This window comes from Carassius carassius, chromosome 19, assembly GCF_963082965.1.
Source record: "Carassius carassius chromosome 19, fCarCar2.1, whole genome shotgun sequence".
Taxonomy (NCBI): Eukaryota; Metazoa; Chordata; class Actinopteri; order Cypriniformes; family Cyprinidae; genus Carassius; species Carassius carassius.
The window spans coordinates 20,067,202-20,085,126 of record NC_081773.1 but is presented as its reverse complement, the minus strand read 5'-3'; the positions used below and the strand labels follow the sequence as shown (position 1 = coordinate 20,085,126).

Genomic DNA, 17,925 nt, shown 5'->3' with positions numbered 1-17,925 from the left:
CATCAGTGACCTCTCGCTCTCTTTCTGTCCCTGCAGGTGTGTGTGGAGGAGTCTATGTATCGGTATGGAGTATAGTGCTGACAGCAAACTGGATGACAGAAAGTGCAGACTACCCTTGCATGCTCACACACTGATCACTGGTGTACAGTGACTATTGCTCCAGGATTCCATCCTGTCTATGATTTTACCTCTATTTCTTCAAGCTGGATTCTTAATTTCTTGATTTTTTTGGACGCCTTTTGTGAGCAGCCTTACCTCCCCTTCCCCTTTTCCCTTTTCTCTCCTTCTCCACACTTCTCTTCCCTTTCTCTCCTTTTTTCTTCCCTGTTGACCTTTTGGTCAAATTTGGATCACCTGTATGCTAAGATGAGTTGGTTGAGTCGTTTAAATCCAAGAGGTCCAGGCACTCGGACCGGTCGACATGCAGCCCCATCCAGCCCATGCACTGCTGACCCTGAGACTTGTCTTATGGTGTTTGAAAATCATTGGAGACAGGTGAGACACAGCATATTCTTATTTTCTTTCATAACAGTTTTGTAAATAAACTCCTTTAAACTGCAATCATGGAAATAGAATTTTGTGTTTTTACTTAAAAGTATGAACTATCAGTCAGGGGGCAGAAGGCACGTAGTAGATTGTGTACAACAGGTTTTACAGCAAATTTTTGATTGTTGATAAAACAGTTTGAATTCATCTATTAAACATGATGATGTGGGCTTTATAGGGTTGAAGTGAATGCTCTGCATGCTGCTCTTACTAAAAGGCTCATTGTTGTCTTTCCATATTAATAAGTCAAAATCACTTATTTGCTTGGTTTGTAATTTGGAAATGTGTGTTTTGTGTGAAAACAAACACCTTTATAGTTTTATGTCTTTAGGGCATGTCAGTAACCTTTTATGCTCAAATATAATACATACAGTAGGTACTCCCACACATCATCAGGTTTTGCTCCTTAGTGTATGTCAGTGCTCTCTTATTTGGATTGTTTTCTACTACATCAATATGGACACCTATTCCTCTTTGACCTTGCCACAAATAGAATTTAACTGTTCCTTGTCTTTTTGTCAGGTGTCCGGGGTGTTGAAACTGAGAGAGTCTTCAGTGGGCGGTTATGCCGATGATCTCACTGCAGTTCGCAATCACACAGATCAGATGCTGTGCCTGCTAGCTGAAGAGAGCCCAGCAGGGGGAGACATTGAATCACCAGGTTAAAACACTCTCCTGTGAGCTGCATGGAGCATACATTTGTGCTGTTTCACAGTTTATCGTAATATATGAGACACTGCTTTATGTGACAATGGATTGTGAAATGTCTGCAGCAATGGGTCCTATTCTGGAGATGGTGGTGGCAGAGAACATCCTTGATGAGTTGGTTCAATGGCATTTGCGCCGTGGTCTGGATCCAGACAGCCAGCTGGAGCTGTTGAAATTGTTTGAGATGCTGATTGGACAGTCACATCAGCCCCTGCTCCTGCACAGTGCAGTGCTACAACCGCTCCTAAGCCTGTTGGGAGCATGTGTGGATCCCCAGCTGGGCTGCTCTGCTGCCCTGGAGTCCAGCCTTGTACTGCTGCTAAATCAGGTGTTTGACAGGCAGATGCTGACACCTGTTTGAACCATTTACTGTTAGTCATGACCACGCCTGCACAGAACCTGCTCTGCAGACTCATCATTTGTGCATTTGTGCATTTTCCCATATTTAAATTGATTCCACAGAATTTTGTAGATTACAATCATTGAACCGGTCTTTGTTCCATTAGTTCCAGAGTCAACATTTTTGGAACAGCATTCATGACAACCAATCAAATTGAGCTTACAACTTGTTCCCCATTCCCCTGTAATTGAATGTTTAGGTTATTGTTAAGTTTTGGGTTAGAGGTCTGGATTGGGTTAGAACTTATTTTTCTGACAGGAATGTGAATATGTGATTACAATCAGTACAGTTACAAAACTCCATGTTGGTCTTCTCAAGACTCAAAATATTTGACAGATCTTGACATAAACCATCCTTGCTATATTACAGTTCTCCATTCAAATGTAAAACTAATTATTTAAATTAGTTGCAATTTTCTCTGTGTTTTTTTTTCTTCAAATGGAAATGCTCTAATTAGTTATTTGAAAAAGCAGGTGAGAAATTTCATATGAGCTCAAGCATGAAGGGTGCATACAGCTGTGATGTATAATGATTTTGTGCATAATTGAATATGAATGCGTTTTCCTAATTTGTAGCTAAATAATGTTTGTTTGTGTAAGGTATGTGTGTGCATGGCGAAGGAAACTGCAGTTTTGGAGTTGATATTTAGGTGTGGACCGGTACAGCAGGGTTCCACTAATCTGCTGATCTTCTCCCTGTTGGTGCCATTTATTCATCGAGATGGCTCTCTGGGGCAGCAGGCCCGTGATGCGCTGCTGCTCGTCATGGCAACCTCTGCCAGCAACCACGCTGTTGCACGTCACATCGCAGAGAACTCCTACTTCTGCCCAGTAAGCATGAGTGTGTTGTGTATCCTCCTGTTTTTCTCTTAGCATGTCTTTATTAATATATCCATTCTGTTCATGTTATGATGTACCTTTTTTGTTTGTGCCATGCAATTTAAATGTTGCTTGTTAATTTTTTTTGAGTGCTTTTTGGAGTTGTTTCAGTGACGATATAAAGTCCTGTAGTATTTTCTTTGGGTTGCATTGGCTACTGTGGAATGAAAAGGCCATTTGTCATCTGCAGTTCTCCTCTGTCCTCTTTTCTCTTGAGAATAATATATGAGTGTTCATCTGACCCACTTAACACATGCTACTGGAGGTTTCATCTAGGACTCCATGCTGCTGCAGTACCTCTCAACATTTTCCTCTCTCACTTTATTTTTTTTTTACATTGTGCCACATATATCTATTTTTATGCTAGAGATGCATAGGTTTGCTGGCAGTTTCTTTGGTGGCCTGTTCTGTGTCTCTAGGAGAATTGAAGTTCTAGATATAAAATTAGCCCTGATGGGAATGTTCTTCACCATACTTGAGCATTAAGGGTTTAACCATTATTCAGTGAATGTTCACATTTGACAATCCAGTAATTTAAATAAAAATCCTTATGGTTAGGAAATTGCAAATTTCTGCATGTTTTGAGCTTCGAAGATCCGATAGTAATCAATACCAATTATTCCATGCTTCGGAGGGAGCGGGATGAACATTTTTCTCTCTAACACCATTTCTACACTGGACATAAGCAGCGCGATGCGACAAAATACAGTAGAACCTATTATGCTGTCTACACTGGTTGCGGCCCGGCGGAAAAATCCCAACAGTAAACTGCAGCTGCGTTCTATTTATGACGTACTGACACAAATTTCAAATTATTTTCAACAGTCACTTTGTCGCATCCAGTGTAGACAGACTTTAGTTGTTGCGGCACAACACAACTGTCGTAATAAAGGCAAGAATCTCTGTTGGAAAAAAATAAATAAATATTCGAATCTCAGATTTGAAAATCGAATGCCAACTGACCGAACCAATATTTGAATAATCGAATATTCTGGTCCAGCCCTACAAATTAGTCTCATTTTTGGAGACAACATTTTGCTCAATTTTCATTAAAGTGAGTGTGTCATTATTCCTTGCTAAAATGTTGGAATAACAACACCTGTCTTGTAATAAGAACTGTACTTTTTGTTTTAGTTGAGCAAAACCTTTTTTTTTTTACCATAATGTGTTATTGCAAAGGGTGAGGAAGCGGTGAACTTAATACGTTTATTTACAGTTTCTACAGTTCATTAATCAAATAGATTTGTTGCAACTTGTCAAATCTATAGGCTTCATTTGCTTTGTGTTTTCAGATGTGCATATTGCATATTTTTTCATTCAGTGTATGTTAGAAATAGGTGAACTTTATGAAATAATGTTGGCACCTATTGTTCTGTTTCCCAGGTGCTAGCGACAGGGCTGAGTGGACTGTATTCATCCCTGCCACGGAAGATTGAGGTACGGGGCGATGACTGGCACACTCTGCAGAGGGAGGACTGGATGGGCGTCTCCTCTCTAGTGCTTTTCATGAACAGTCTTGAATTCTGTAATGCTGTAGTACAGGTGGCACACCCTCTTGTGCGCTGCCAACTGCTTGACTACCTCCACAACGGCTTCCTGGTTCCAGTCATGGGCCCCGCCCTTCACAAGGTGAACCACACAGAAATGGGCTGAAGATGTGAGCCATATTTGGCATAGATGGCAGATTCCATATTCACTCATTATAAAACAATGTTTTGAATAGTAGTTTTCTCTTATTTTGATTTCTTCTCTCTCTTTCTCTCTCATGGTTCCTCTGTCAGTCGTCAGTGGATGAGATGATAGCAAGCACAGCATATCTGGATTTGTTTTTACGCAGTATCACAGAAACTTCCCTTCTGAAGACCTTCCTGCGCTTCATTCTGTTGCATCGCCATGACAACGACACCATCCTTGATACACTACTCACACGCATCAGCAGCAATTCACGGGTTAGTTTGGCACACGCTACAACTAGGGTGCATGTACAGATGACACTGTTTTGTCAGTGCTGTAGACTTAGCATTAGGAAGCAGTATATTCCTGGGAATGTGGAGTGACCTAAAGTTGCATTGTTTTTTCTTCTCCTCTCTTTGAAGCTGTGCATGGTCTCTCTGAGTCTGTTCAAGACATTGCTCAGTCTCAACTGTGAAGATCTCATGCTCCAGCTTGTTCTCAGGTATTTTGTGTGCTTGGGTGTGTGTCTCAATTTGCAGTCAAGAAAGCCTACAAAATAAGTTTTGGCTGTTTATAGATTTGGACAAAAAAATAAATATTATTATTTGTGTGTAAAAAAATTGAAAGTTTATTTAATGTTCGTTTCTAGGTATCTGTTGCCATGCACACATGTAATGCTGAGTCAGCGAAGGGCAGTCAGAGAAACAGACCTTTATGGCAAATCAGCTGACAAGTTCCTTTCCCTCATACCAGAATGCTGCCAAATCGCTGCAGCGCCCTCTAGTGAGCGGGATGATGAACCTGCCTTTTGGGGAAAGGGTAAGTCTGTGTCGGGCACATTTACAGATGTGCTTTTAGACTGCGATGAAAAAACTTTGCTGCTGTTCATGCCTACGAAATGTATTTTCTCTCCGTTTTTCCTACAGTGTTAGGTAGTCCCACTTCAGAGTCACCGGTTCACCCAAGACCCAGCACTCCTTCACGTCTCGCTCTCTTTATTCGACAGCAAAGCTCAGGAGGCCAAACCAATCCCCCCTCGTCTGGCTCGGAGAACGCTCCCTCTTCTCCTCGTGGTACTGTTTCCTCCTCGCTGTCTCCTGACAGCCCCATGCACCAACTCCAAGACGCTTCAGAAGGAGAGACTGGCTACCTGGAGTACCTGCGTGATGCTCGGAAGGGTATTGAGCTCTGCTCCTGGGCCTGTCGAGACTGGTCAGCCCCTTACGATGGAGAAAATCCCTCTCCAAACTCTGCTCTTCCTCAACCTCCCCCTCCTATGTCCAACCCCTCCCTCAGTATGGTACAAGAGCATTTCTCCATAATGGACCCCGCTCAGCAGAGGGCAGCAGTGGTGGCTGCAGCACGTGCAGAGTGGAGCAGTTCAGATCGAGATAGTGGAGAGTGGGATGTTACCATCAGCAAGAACTGCATCAGTCTCACACCCCGCAGTAAGAAACGCAGCCTTCTTCCCAGTTCTATACCTCTTCAGTCTTCTTCCACATCAGTCTCTACAGAAAAAACAGATGCTGTGAAAACCGTATCCCAACATTCTCATTCGGCACCTCATCCAGCACTCTATAATGGTATGGGGCAGGTGGAGCTCACAGACAGTGTGGATGAGAGAATGGATGTTAAGAAAGTGAAAAGGGACTCGGATGTAAATAACAGCGTGGTGGAGTCAGGGATGAACGGGTCGATGGGTATGTGCCCGGTTGACTACAATGATTTCCATGTAGGATCGTCAGTTAAATCATCTCAGGTGCAGGTGAAGCCACATCTGCAACATCAAACCGCCGTGCCCTCTTCTACCCAAGAGTATCTGCAAAGTGAGAGCCAGAGATTATCTCCTGTTCCTGCCTTAACCGAGACTTCCACAGTTCCCTGTGAAAGCAGGAGTCCCGAGTCCGTTGAGCATCTGATTGAGGAGTTGCTAGAGCGGGTGCCGTCGGAGCCATTGTCTGGTGACTCGAAGTGCCAGGGAATCAGCATTGAGGCTTTTCACCAGGAGCTGAGGGAGCTAGAGGAACGTGTAAGGGAGAGGAGAGTTCTTTTACACAGCTCGGAGGAGTCCTCTCGGGAATCTCGCACTGCTACTGCTCCCAGCCTGACAGATGAGGACTGTCTTCCAGTGGAGACTGAGCAGCGCTCCAGTGAAACGAAGCCTGACAGCTCTGCCCCTGGGGTGTTAAGCCCCACACGACCCCTCGGACAACCTCTTGCTCAACCGTACACAGGTTCTCGATGTAGAGATGACCAAATTAAAGATTTGAGTGCTTATGTTAATTTTGCAAGTTCAGCAAGTGCTAACCATTAGTCACTGGTTCCACTTCTTCCTCTGTGTAGGTCCATTTATAACAGTCCTGTTCAGTAAACTGGAGAGTATGATGCAGAACTCCCTATATGTGAACATTTTGCTGACGGGTGTTGTGTTCCAGCTGGCCTGTTACCCTCAGCCCCTCCTCCGCTCTTTCCTCCTCAACACCAACATGGTGTTTCAGCCCAGTGTTAAATCACTCATTCAGGTAATGCAGCAATGTATAGTGAAGAAATATGACAAATCCATCTGTGTGACCGCTTCATATAAAATATGCAAAGACTGAATCACTTTCAGTTGCTCTTTTTGTCGGTTTGTATATTTTCCGATCAAAATATATGAACTACTTAACACTTTTTTGAGCTCTTATCGTAAAAAAAACAAAAACTGCTTAATGTTGTATGAATAAAGTTGGAGTAAGCAATTAATCTGAAATTTGAGCTTCAGTTTATAAACAAATGCATTACATCAAAAATAGTTGTTCAACTTTGACTCCTTTTTCTTTCTACTCTTCAGGTGCTAGGATCAGTAAAAAATCGCATTGAAGCATTTGCAGCAGCACACGAGGATTTCCCTGCCATGTTAAGAAAGGCTCGCCGCTTTCTGATTGCAAGAGGAAAGCTAGACTGGTCGGACTCACCCATGGGAGTGCCTAACCTCCGTCGTTCAGACTCATTAAGTAGGTGGATTCAAGGGAATTAACTTTCTCAGGAACAAAAACAAGAGATCATGTTTTTTGATGTGACATGTTTTTGTGACTTTTGGCTTTGTAAAGGATAATACACACTAACACGTCATATCACAAAATAAGCCTTGAAGGATATTGTGAAAATCTAAATATATTAGACCTAAATATAATAAATAGTATAACAGAAATCTTAATTAACATTTAAAGGGGTCTTAAATCATCTGGGAACAGAAAGCAGAAATTATAAAAATTCATGATTGAATTTATTCTGATGGCTGCACATTCAAAGTCAAAATATGGCTTTATTGAGCATTCTACAGTGTTGTGTTTTCAGAGCAGTTCACAGTCAATGTATACCTTGCATTTATGCAATTGGTTATGATGTGCTTTCAGTGAATTAAAAACAATATTTACCTTATAGGCAGTGGCGGCTCCAGACAATTTTGATTGGGGGGGCAATGGGGGGTCCTGGTCATTTCAAGGGGGGTCTCATGAAAACCAACAAAAAATACAGTGGACACAGCTAATAACTGCATATTACTGCTACTAAACAACAAAAACAACACAGCATCTCAACCACTTTGCAAACAATATGCTCAAACTTTAAAGGGTTGGTGTTTTAAATGGTTCGCATCTCGAATACGCATTAATCCGCAAATGACTTAAGCGGTTAACTTTTTTAACATGGCTGACACTCCCTCTGAACAGGGCCGTGCAGAGACCTTTGGAGGGGCAGGTGCTCAAAGTATAAAAGGGGCACATGGAACAAGGCTTTAAATGGCGCTGTTCAAAATATCAATACAGCAATATATTGTGATGCATTCCTTGCTGATTCGCATATTGATATGGATGATTATGTATTGATACAGCAGCAAATGCTTTGATGCAGTTTTGAAAAAGAAACAATAGAGAAGACAATTTTAAGTTTAAAATAATAATAGCTCTGGGATTAGAAACTGAAAAGTATTAAATTGTGTTTAATACAGTGTTCCTGTAGCTCAACTGGTAGAGCATTGCGTTAGCAAGCAAGCAAGCGCAAGGTTGGGGTTCGATTCCCTGGGAACACATGATAGGTAAAAATTGATAGCCTGAATGTACTGTAAGTCGCTTTGGATAAAAGCATCTGCTAAATGCATAAATTGTCCCAACCTGATGGCTTTTTCTTCTCTGTTTTACAGAATAATTAAGAACAGCGGTTATAGTAAAAACTATAGAAAACGCTCTTGCCTCTACATTTTCCTCTTTCTCACCAGCCTCTGTCTCCTGGCTTGCTGTTACCTGCTCTCTTTCTGTCACTTGTGCCACTACATTTCCCTCTTTTTCTTCCTCTATCTCCATCTCCTCATTTGATCTATTACTTTCCTCTCTCTGTCCATCTAGAAACAAGGCTCAATTTACTATTTCAGCATTAATCTATTATTTTAACCATCACTACTACTATTGCACCTAATCAATAAGTCCACCTTAAATATTGACTGTTGGTCTTCCAACAGTCTTGAAGGAGTTCCCTGAGAGATGCTTAGCACTTGTTGGCCCTTTTGCCTTCTGTCTGCGGTCCAGCTCACCCCTAAACCATCTCAATTGGGTTCAGGTCCGGTGACTGTGGAGGCCAGGTCATCTGGCGCAGCACCCCATCACTCTCCTTCTTGGTCAAATAGCCCTTGATGCCTTCAGTGTGACTACAATTTTCATAGTCATGAAAATAAAGAAAACTCTTTGAATGAGAAGGTGTGTCCAAACTTTTGGTCTGTACTGTACAGTGCACAGTGCATACATATAAGCCACCCCGCCCCCCAAAAAATTAAAGGGATAGTTCACCCAAAAATGAAAATTGTCATTAATAACTCACCCTTATGTCGTTCCAAACCAGTAAGACCTCCATTTATCTTCAGAACACAGTTTAAGATATTTTAGATTTAGTCCGAGAGCTCTCAGTCCCTCCATTGAAGCTCTGTGTACAGTATACTGTCCATGTCCAGAAAGGTAAGAAAAACATCATCAAAGTAGTCCATGTGACATCACAGGGTCAGTTAGAATATTTAGAAGTATCGAAAATACATTTTGGTCCAAAAATAGCAAAAACTACGACTTTATTCAGCATTGTCTTCTCTTCCGTGTCTGTTGTAAGACTGTTCAAAACAAAGCAGTTTGTCATATCCGGTTCGCGAACAAATCATTCGCTGTAACCGGATCTTTTTGAAACAGTTCACCAAATCGAACTGAATCGTTTTAAACGGTTCGCGTCTCCAATACGCATTAATCCACAAATCACTTAAGCTGTTAACTTGTTTAATGTGGCTGACACTCCCTCTGAGTTCAAACAAACCAATATCCCGGAGTTATTCATTTACTCAAACAGTACACTGACTGAACTGCTGTGAAGAGAGAGATGGACACCGAGCCGAGCCAGATAATGACTCGATCACGAGTCAAGAACCGATTGCATCGGTTTTCGAAACACCAGTAGTTCTTTCTGACAGTTCGATTCAATAAACCGGTTGAAGAAAACGGTTCACCGGTTCTTTTGTGCTCGACATAATGGCGTCATTGGCGATGACTGCAAGCCTTCGGTTTACCTGGCCTCATAACATTAGCACAGAATCAGTTCAGAATCAATCACCAAAAGAATCAGTTCAGTTCAGACGCTCTGTGTGTCGGTTTGCTTCACGCTGAATCACACATGCGTAGTATCATCAGCTCCTCGGTTCTCGAATCGGACACGTCTGACAGAAACGGTTCTTGACTCGTGAACGAGTCATTATCTGGCTCGGCTCGGTGTTCATCTTCAGTTCTCTCTTCACAGCAGTTCAGTCAGTGTACTGTTTGAGTAAATGAATTACTCCGGGATATTGGTTTGTTTGAACTCAGAGGAAGTGTCAGCCGAGAGTTAACAGAAAAGTTAACAGCTTAAGTCATTTGCGGATTAATGCGTATTGGAGACGCGAACTGTATAAAACGATTCAGTTCGATTTGGTGAATGTTTCAAAAAGATCCGGTTACATCGAATGATTCGTTCGCGAACTGGATATGACAAACTGCTTTGTTTTGAACTGTCTTACAACAGACACGGAAGAGCAGACAATGCTGAATAAAGTCGTAGTTTTTGCTATTTTTGGACCAAAATGTATTTTCGATGCTTCAAAAAATTCTAACTGACCCTCTGATGTCACATGGACTACTTTGATGTTGTTTTTCTTACCTTTCTGGACATGGACAGTATACTGTACACACAGCTTCAATGGAGGGACTAAGAGCTCTCGGACTAAATCTAAAATATCTTAAACTGTGTTCCAAAAATAAACGGAGGTCTTACGGGTTTGGAACAACATGAGGGTAAGTTATTAATGACATAATTTTGCAAATTGGGCGAACTAACCCCTTAATTGCAAATTGTTTTCCAACCGCAGTGAATCCAACCGAAGAGTTTTTAAATTTACTTTATTGCAAAAATTTTACATTCAGTCTTCAAATTAATGTTGAAACAACATATAGTATTTTTTAATATTTGTTCAATGACATCTTTTTATTTTATGACTGAAGGCCAGTATCACTGATACAAATACTATAGATGTCTCTAGGAAATAGTTTCCCCCCATAATATTTAACCATTGACTATAGCCGTTCAACGTTACAGTATAATTGAGAGCTATCAATTTCAACATTTATTAGAATTTACTTGAGCCCGTAAAAACTGAATAAAGTTATGAAAACATGAAATTCTAAATTAAATATGGAAGAATCCTTAAAGCTACAACAGTTATTGATCTTTTGTTCTTTGATTAACAGACATCTCAGCAGCTGGGTTATTAGGTTATTATGGCTACTATTACTTTAAGAGTTGCCACTGCTAAACATGACGTGGATCTGACATACATATGTTCCACGTCTAAATAAATGCAGTTCTTGTCAAGAAAAAAGACACCGAAGCAGCAGTTGTAAGTTCGGTAGCCAACTAGCTCTGCCCCTGCATATATTTTTTATATAATTGCCTTTAACGCTAATTTCGACAGCAGTAATTTTAATATATTAGAACATTAACCTGTCACTACATGTGTATACTGTTTTTTGAATAAAATATGTCTTCAGTATTTGCTCTGTATAAACGCACATCATTTTATTTGTGCAGAAGACCTCTCTAAGAAGAGGTATTGAAGTCTAACATTTGATTTTAAAAACTCTTCATATACCCCGAGATTTTGTCATTATATTAATTTAGGGTTGAAACGATTCTTCGAATAACTCGATTACAAAAAATGATCGAGGCAAATTCCTCTGCCTCGAAGCCTCTTTTAATTTATTTTAAATCTCTAATGATTCTTAATGTGACACAACGCGTTTACGTCACCCACAAAGCGGAAGGAGACACAAGCGTGGCGTGCCTGCGTCCGAAATCGCAAACTCCAAGGAGTCAGCAGTTCCCTTTCATAGGTCACTTCGAAGCTGCGGTGACATCACCGTATGGGAACACCCCCTCGGTGTGACGAATGTCTGAAGCCCTATACCATCCCGCAAATCCTATTGGCCAAATAGCGCTTGGCACCGCCCTATGCATGCGTACGCATCGTATACCTGAGTGCCGCGCGCTATTTCGCTCAGATTTCATTTCCTTCAGGAAAGCAAATCGTCTGTGCCCTAAGGAAACCATCTCGCGTACTCAGCGTTTTTTTCTTCGAGCAGTGTCAACTCCTCTTCGCGGACGCGATGACCCGACGAAAGGTAAGAGCCGTATAATGGGTTTATCACGGGGAGGCACTCATGAGAGGTTCATTTAGCAGCCTCTCTACATGTTCTCTCCATGATAGCCTGCGGCTACAGTTCTGCGCTCTGGAGTGTATTTTCTATAGGTCGCCTCGCGTCTAACCCCCACCGTTACGCTTCTGCGGTCGCCGAGGCGCCGCACGAGGTGGTGGTTTGGGGCGATGTGTGCGGCTTGGACTATGAATACAGTGATGCGCTGGAGTTTTTTCCACTTTGCTCGCTCTCCCCCACTCGAGTGTGTTAATCAGCAGATTTGCTTTTACAAACTATGTTTGTCCACCGCGGCTTCAGACTCCGAGTAGGCTCTGGCCGGCACATGCGGTTCTCTCCCTCCGAGCGGACAGGAGAAACGCGCTTCCCCTTCCTCAGTGAGCTGTTGAATGTGGTTACCCGCGTGGTGGATAAACTATCCCCCCCCGTGAGCCGCTACCCTTCTTCACGGACCTCCACCAAGAGGTTTCGAGGTCCTGGAAGCAGCCTTAATCAGCGCACGTAACGAACGCCGCGGGTTTCGCCACCATTGCTGACATGGTGGACTGCTGTTATACAGCGATGCCGCTGTGGACAAACTCTCTAGCCGAACGGATCACGCCGAACTCGGCCGCGGCCTAAAGTCTCGTCGAAGGCGTGTCGAGTCGCGTCTAATCTCTGCAAATTTACTTCACTTTATGGCGGTTCTTAACGAGAAAGATATTACCGGAGGCTGTGAAAAAGCTGCGGGGGCAACAGATTTGGCGCTAAGCGCTACCAAACATACTGCCCGAGCAGTGAATTGTTCTATGACGGGATGTTAACGGTCGAGTGCCACCTTGGCTAATCTCGCCGACATTACAAAAACCTGAGTTGGACGGCAAAAAGCCTCTCGTCCTCAATCCCCACACTCTAACATTGACTGTCTCGCAGCAAAGGCACCTTGAGCATCATTGGATTGAGCTATCACTTGAGCGCCCCCTCAGTCACTCTGCACAATCCAGCCTTCAGAGTTTGAGGGACGGCACAAGAGGCTGACAAAGACAGCCAGTTTATGACGGCTCACACAGCTGCCGTGTTCTCGCTAGCGGCGTGGCCCGATGTTTATCTTGTTTGGATTAAATCCTGCCGTGGATACGCTTCAGGATTATACACAACGAAATGCAGCGACTTTGACGCATGCGCTTCCCTTCCTGTTCGTCAGGGACTGTGCCCTCCACTAGAGAGTGCTGTTGGACTGCTAATGCACATCCAACCCTCTCACTGCAGTCCCCATGCTCTAACATTGACTGTCTCGCAGCAAAGGCACCTCTAGCATCATTGGATTGAGCTATCACTTGAGCGCCCCCTCAGACACTCTGCACAATCCAGCCTTCAGAGTTTGAGGGACGGCACAAGAGGCTGACAAAGACGGCCAGTTTATGATGGCTCACACAGCTGCCGCGTTCTCGCTAGCGGCATGGCCCGATGTTTATCTTGTTGGATTAAATCCTGCCGTGGATACGCTTCAGGATTATACACAACGAAACGCAGCGACTTTGACGCATGCGCTTCCCTTCCTGTTCGTCAGGGACTGTGCCCTCCATTAGAGAGCGCTGTTGGACCGCTAATGCACATCCAACCCTCTCACTGCAGTCCCCATGCTCTAACACTGACTGTCTCGCAGCAAAGGCACCTCGAGCATCATTGGATCGAGCTATCACTTGAGCGCCCCCTCAGACACTCTGCACAATCCAGCCTTCAGAGTTTGAGGGACGGCACAAGAGGCTGACTAAGATGGCCTGTTTATGACGGCTCACACAGCTGCCGTAATCACGCTAGTGGCGTGGCCCGATGTTCATTTTGTTGGATTTAATTCTGCCGTGGATACGCTTCAGGATTAGACACAACGAAACGTAGTGACTTTTACACATGCGCTTTCCTTGCTTACGGACGCTGTGAGCTTTCCGTGCTCGGACGTTAATGCATGTGGGAACAGAGGCTTGGAAACCACTACGTTTTATGGGCCGCAGGGTATCGCTTGCCCGACATTTTCACTATGGGTGTTACGCACAATTCGTCACGGATACACCATTCAGTTCAGAAAGGCCCGCCTTTTTGCCGTGGATATCTCCCATGGTTGTTAACCAAATCTTGGTGCTGCGGCAGGAGCATCTCTGCGGGGAATAGGGGCTATAAAAGTAGACCCCTCTCAGATGGAGTCAGGTTTTACAGCCGCTATTTTGGTAAAATAAATAAAAGTGATGATTTACGCAGTTTGAATCTTGCATTCAAGATAGCAAAATCAAGATGTTAACGGTAAAGTCTATTCTGTCTCAGATTCAACCAACAGTTGGATTGTCACGATTGATCTGAAAGATGCATATTTTCATATTCAGATCATCAAGACACACGAAGTTCCTCAGATTCCCTTTAGAGGGCAAAGCGTATCAATACGGTGTTCTTCTTTCGGCTTAGCCTTGGCTCATCGAGTATTTTCGAAACGCATGGACGCAGTTCTGGCCCCGTTGCGGCTCCAGGGCGTTCGTGTATTGAACTGCCTGGACGATTGGCTGGTGTTGGCACAATCGCAGACTCAAGCACACTCCCATCGGGATTTTGTGCTGAATCATCTAAACAGCCTGGGCTTATGCACGAATTTCTAGAAGAGTGTTTTAATTCCCTCTCAGCAGATAACCTTCTAGGAATAGACTTGGACTCTCGCGCGATGACAGCAAGACTATCTCCCCTGCATGCTCAGTCTCTTGCGTCATGCGTGCGTCACTTCAAAGTCGCACAGTGACGGTGAGTTTGTGCCTCAGACTTTTAGGTCTAATGGCAGCGGCATCCCCTGTAATCCGTCTGGGCTTACTTCATATGCGCTCTTTTCAGTGGTGGACGACAAGCCGGAAAATTTCACCCCGTTGTCTTCCGCATCGGACGATTTTGGTGACACGGAGGTGTGTTATGTCAATAAGACAATGGATGTCAACCGAATTCCTTCTAGCTGGAGTTCGGCTGGGGATTTGTGCTTCCCGAGAGACTGTCACGACGGACGCGTCTTTGACTGGTTGGGGAGCTGTTTGTCAAGGGCGCCCGGCTCACTGAGTATGGACAGCGACACAACGCAGTTGGCATATAAACAGGTTGGAATTACTGGCGTTTTTTCTAGCTCTCCAGTATTTCTCGAATCTGCTGATCGACCGTCATGTACTACTCAGGCCAGACAACATAGCGGTTGTGTCGTATCTGAATCATCAAGGAGGATTACGCTTTCGCCCCATGTGCAGGCTGGCGAGAAATATTCTTCTTTGGTCTCAGAACAGATTTCTGTCGATCCGAGTGGTTCATGTCCCCGGACGTTTGAACTTCGGAGTGGATTTGCTATCCAGCTTGTATGCTTTTCCCCCGATTCGTCTAATTCCAGCGGTGTTATCCAGGATACGGCTGGACAGAGTGGAGCAGCTGCTGCTGGTGGCTCCATGGTGGCCCACACAGCCGTGGTTTGCGGACCTGGTCAGTCTGTTAGCGGGCTCTCCATGGGAGATTCCCCTCAGACAGGACTTACTATCGCAAGCACAGGGAATGATTTGGCACCCAAGGCCAGATCTATGGAAGCTGTGGGCGTGGCCTCTGAGCACAGTGAGTTAATATGTCCCGGTCTTTCTGTTGAAACCACCGAGACTATAATGAATTCTAGGGCAGCTTCTACGAGACGCTTATATGCTTTCAAATGGAAACTGTTTACGACCTGGTGTGGAATTCGTAATTGGATCCGGTTTACTGCCCAGTGGCTTCAAGACCGTTTCTCTATGGAGAAATGCCAGCCACTCTGAAAGTTTACGTGGCAGCCATTTCAGCTAACCACGTATATATAGATGGTGCTTCAGTGGGCCGTCATCCGCTGGTCTCTTGTTTTATACAGGGTGCGCGATGGCTGAGTTCCTTCATGGGATTTATCCATTGTGTTGCAAGGTTTATCAGGGCATCCATTTGAGCCCTTTGAAACTATACCGGATAAAATCCTGACTTTAAAGACAGTTCTTCTTGTGGCTTTATCCTCCCTCAAGAGAGTTGGGGATTTACAGGCTTTTTCTGTTTCGCCCTTGTGCATGGATTTTGCACCAGGCTCTGTGAAAGTATTGCTGTGACCGAGGCCTAATTATGTCCCTAAGGTCGCTTCGAACCCTTTTCACTTTCAACAAGTGGTCTTGGAGGTTTTACCCCCTGCACAGGCGGGGTCAGGAGATCTGAGTCTTTGCCCTGTCAGAGCGCTGAAGACTTATGTTGATTGAACAGCTCCATGGCGTGAGTCCGACCAGCTTTGTCTGTTAGGACACAAAATAGAGGCCATGCTGTCACAAAGCAGCGCATGTCCCATTGGCTGGTGGAGACTATATCTTTAGCCTATGAGGCGCGCGGACTCGCTTCGCCCTTAGGAGTTAGAGCTCATTCCACGAGAGCAGTGGCTTCATCACAAGCTTTCTCAGTGGTTCTTCTATATATGATGCCTGTGCTGCGGCAGGATGTTCCTCACCGAGCACTTTTGTCAAGTTTTACAGTCTGGATGTAAGGATGGCTCCTGGCTCCCGGGTTCTCTCCGCTTGAGCAGATGCTTTCCTTGGATTCCAACTATCAGGTACGTCAGGCGTTATGGTATAGGGTTCCCATATGGTGACGTCACCGCAGCATCGAAGTGACCTATGAAAGGGAACATCTCGGTTACGTATGTAACCACGATTCCCTGAATAGGGAACGAGATGCTGCGGTCCCGGCCGTTCCGTACCTGGATAGCATTTGTTCAGTTAATGAAATCTGAGCGAAATAGCAAGCGGCACTCAGGTATACGATGCGTACGCATGCGTAGGGCGATGCCAAGCGCTATTTGGCCAATAGGATTGGCTGGATGGTATAGGGCTTCAGACATTCGTTCCCATACGGTGACGTCAACGCAGCATCTCGTTCCCTATTCAGGGAACTGTGGTTACATACGTAACCGAGATGTGTTTTGATTTGAGAGCGTGTGCAAACGTAAAGAGAACGTCGTGGCGTGTATCCATTGCAAAATAGAGCTGGCATACCACAACTAGGGCCCTATGATTTCCGCGATGCAGAAAACGCGGAATCCAGTCATAAAAACGGAATTTACAGTTAAAGGCGGAATGGCATGGAATTTGCCAAATTTTGAATGAATTAATCAAAAATAGGTCATTGCACTTACATCAAATCACGATATGGACTAATAACAGTAAATATTAAGCCTGAACAGTCTATTTAAATATGAATCTTGCATGTTCTGCGTGTCTGTGTTAATGAATGGAGCAGAGGCGCGTCTTCATTCATTCACAGCGTCTGCTGTCTCACTAAATAAGGACGTGAACACATGAACAACATCTCCAGAACTGCTCTGACAGTCACCTTATGAGCATTTGACCGTTTGATTTGAGTAAAACTAGCATCACGTCACATACACAGAACTGTAAAGGTACGTCAACCCGTCAAAATAAAAGTCCGGTTAAAGACTATTGTTCAGCAGAATGTACATAGCCTACCACTAAAAAAAATTTTTTTTTAAGGTTTAATCACACAACATTTCTTCCATGTTTTATTTTTAATAGTAAATCCCCTTTGTTTACCAAAAAGTTAAGTTAATCTTCAATAATTAATACAAATTAAATTAATGTTTTATGTGTTTAATGTTTAATGTGCATCTCAGAAAATGCTTTATTTAAAACCCCAACTGAATGGCACTTAAATGAACTTAATTCATCTGTCAACTTTCTTGTCATTGTTCACAGTACAAGTACAGAGAAACAATGGGTAATAATTAAATGTTTATTTTTGATGTATGCATTGCATTCTATGCATTTAAAAAATAAAAATATTTTTTTTCTAAAAAAGGAAACTTAGTTGTTCATTTTAAGAGACCTGTGACGGTCACGGAGGAACCGCACGTTCAACATGGATGTTAATACGCACAGACACACACAGAGACTGTTTGGTGATACAG

General features: G+C 43.7%; 1 protein-coding gene across 2 annotated transcripts in view; it reads left to right on the top strand.

Moving 5' to 3' along the window:
* fhip1b (FHF complex subunit HOOK interacting protein 1B) overlaps positions 1-17,925 on the top strand; it is a 42,292-nt gene that overhangs the window by 21,630 nt on the left and 2,737 nt on the right. For both annotated transcript variants that reach the window (XM_059500191.1, XM_059500192.1), the window contains 11 exons: positions 37-495; positions 1,069-1,207; positions 1,320-1,582; positions 2,254-2,484; positions 3,916-4,161; positions 4,314-4,481; positions 4,629-4,708; positions 4,856-5,025; positions 5,133-6,440; positions 6,550-6,728; positions 7,037-7,199. In XM_059500191.1, the coding sequence (XP_059356174.1) occupies positions 367-495; positions 1,069-1,207; positions 1,320-1,582; positions 2,254-2,484; positions 3,916-4,161; positions 4,314-4,481; positions 4,629-4,708; positions 4,856-5,025; positions 5,133-6,440; positions 6,550-6,728; positions 7,037-7,199 (3,076 nt within the window). In that variant the 5' untranslated portion in view covers positions 37-366. The remainder of the gene's footprint in view (positions 1-36; positions 496-1,068; positions 1,208-1,319; positions 1,583-2,253; positions 2,485-3,915; positions 4,162-4,313; positions 4,482-4,628; positions 4,709-4,855; positions 5,026-5,132; positions 6,441-6,549; positions 6,729-7,036; positions 7,200-17,925) is intronic.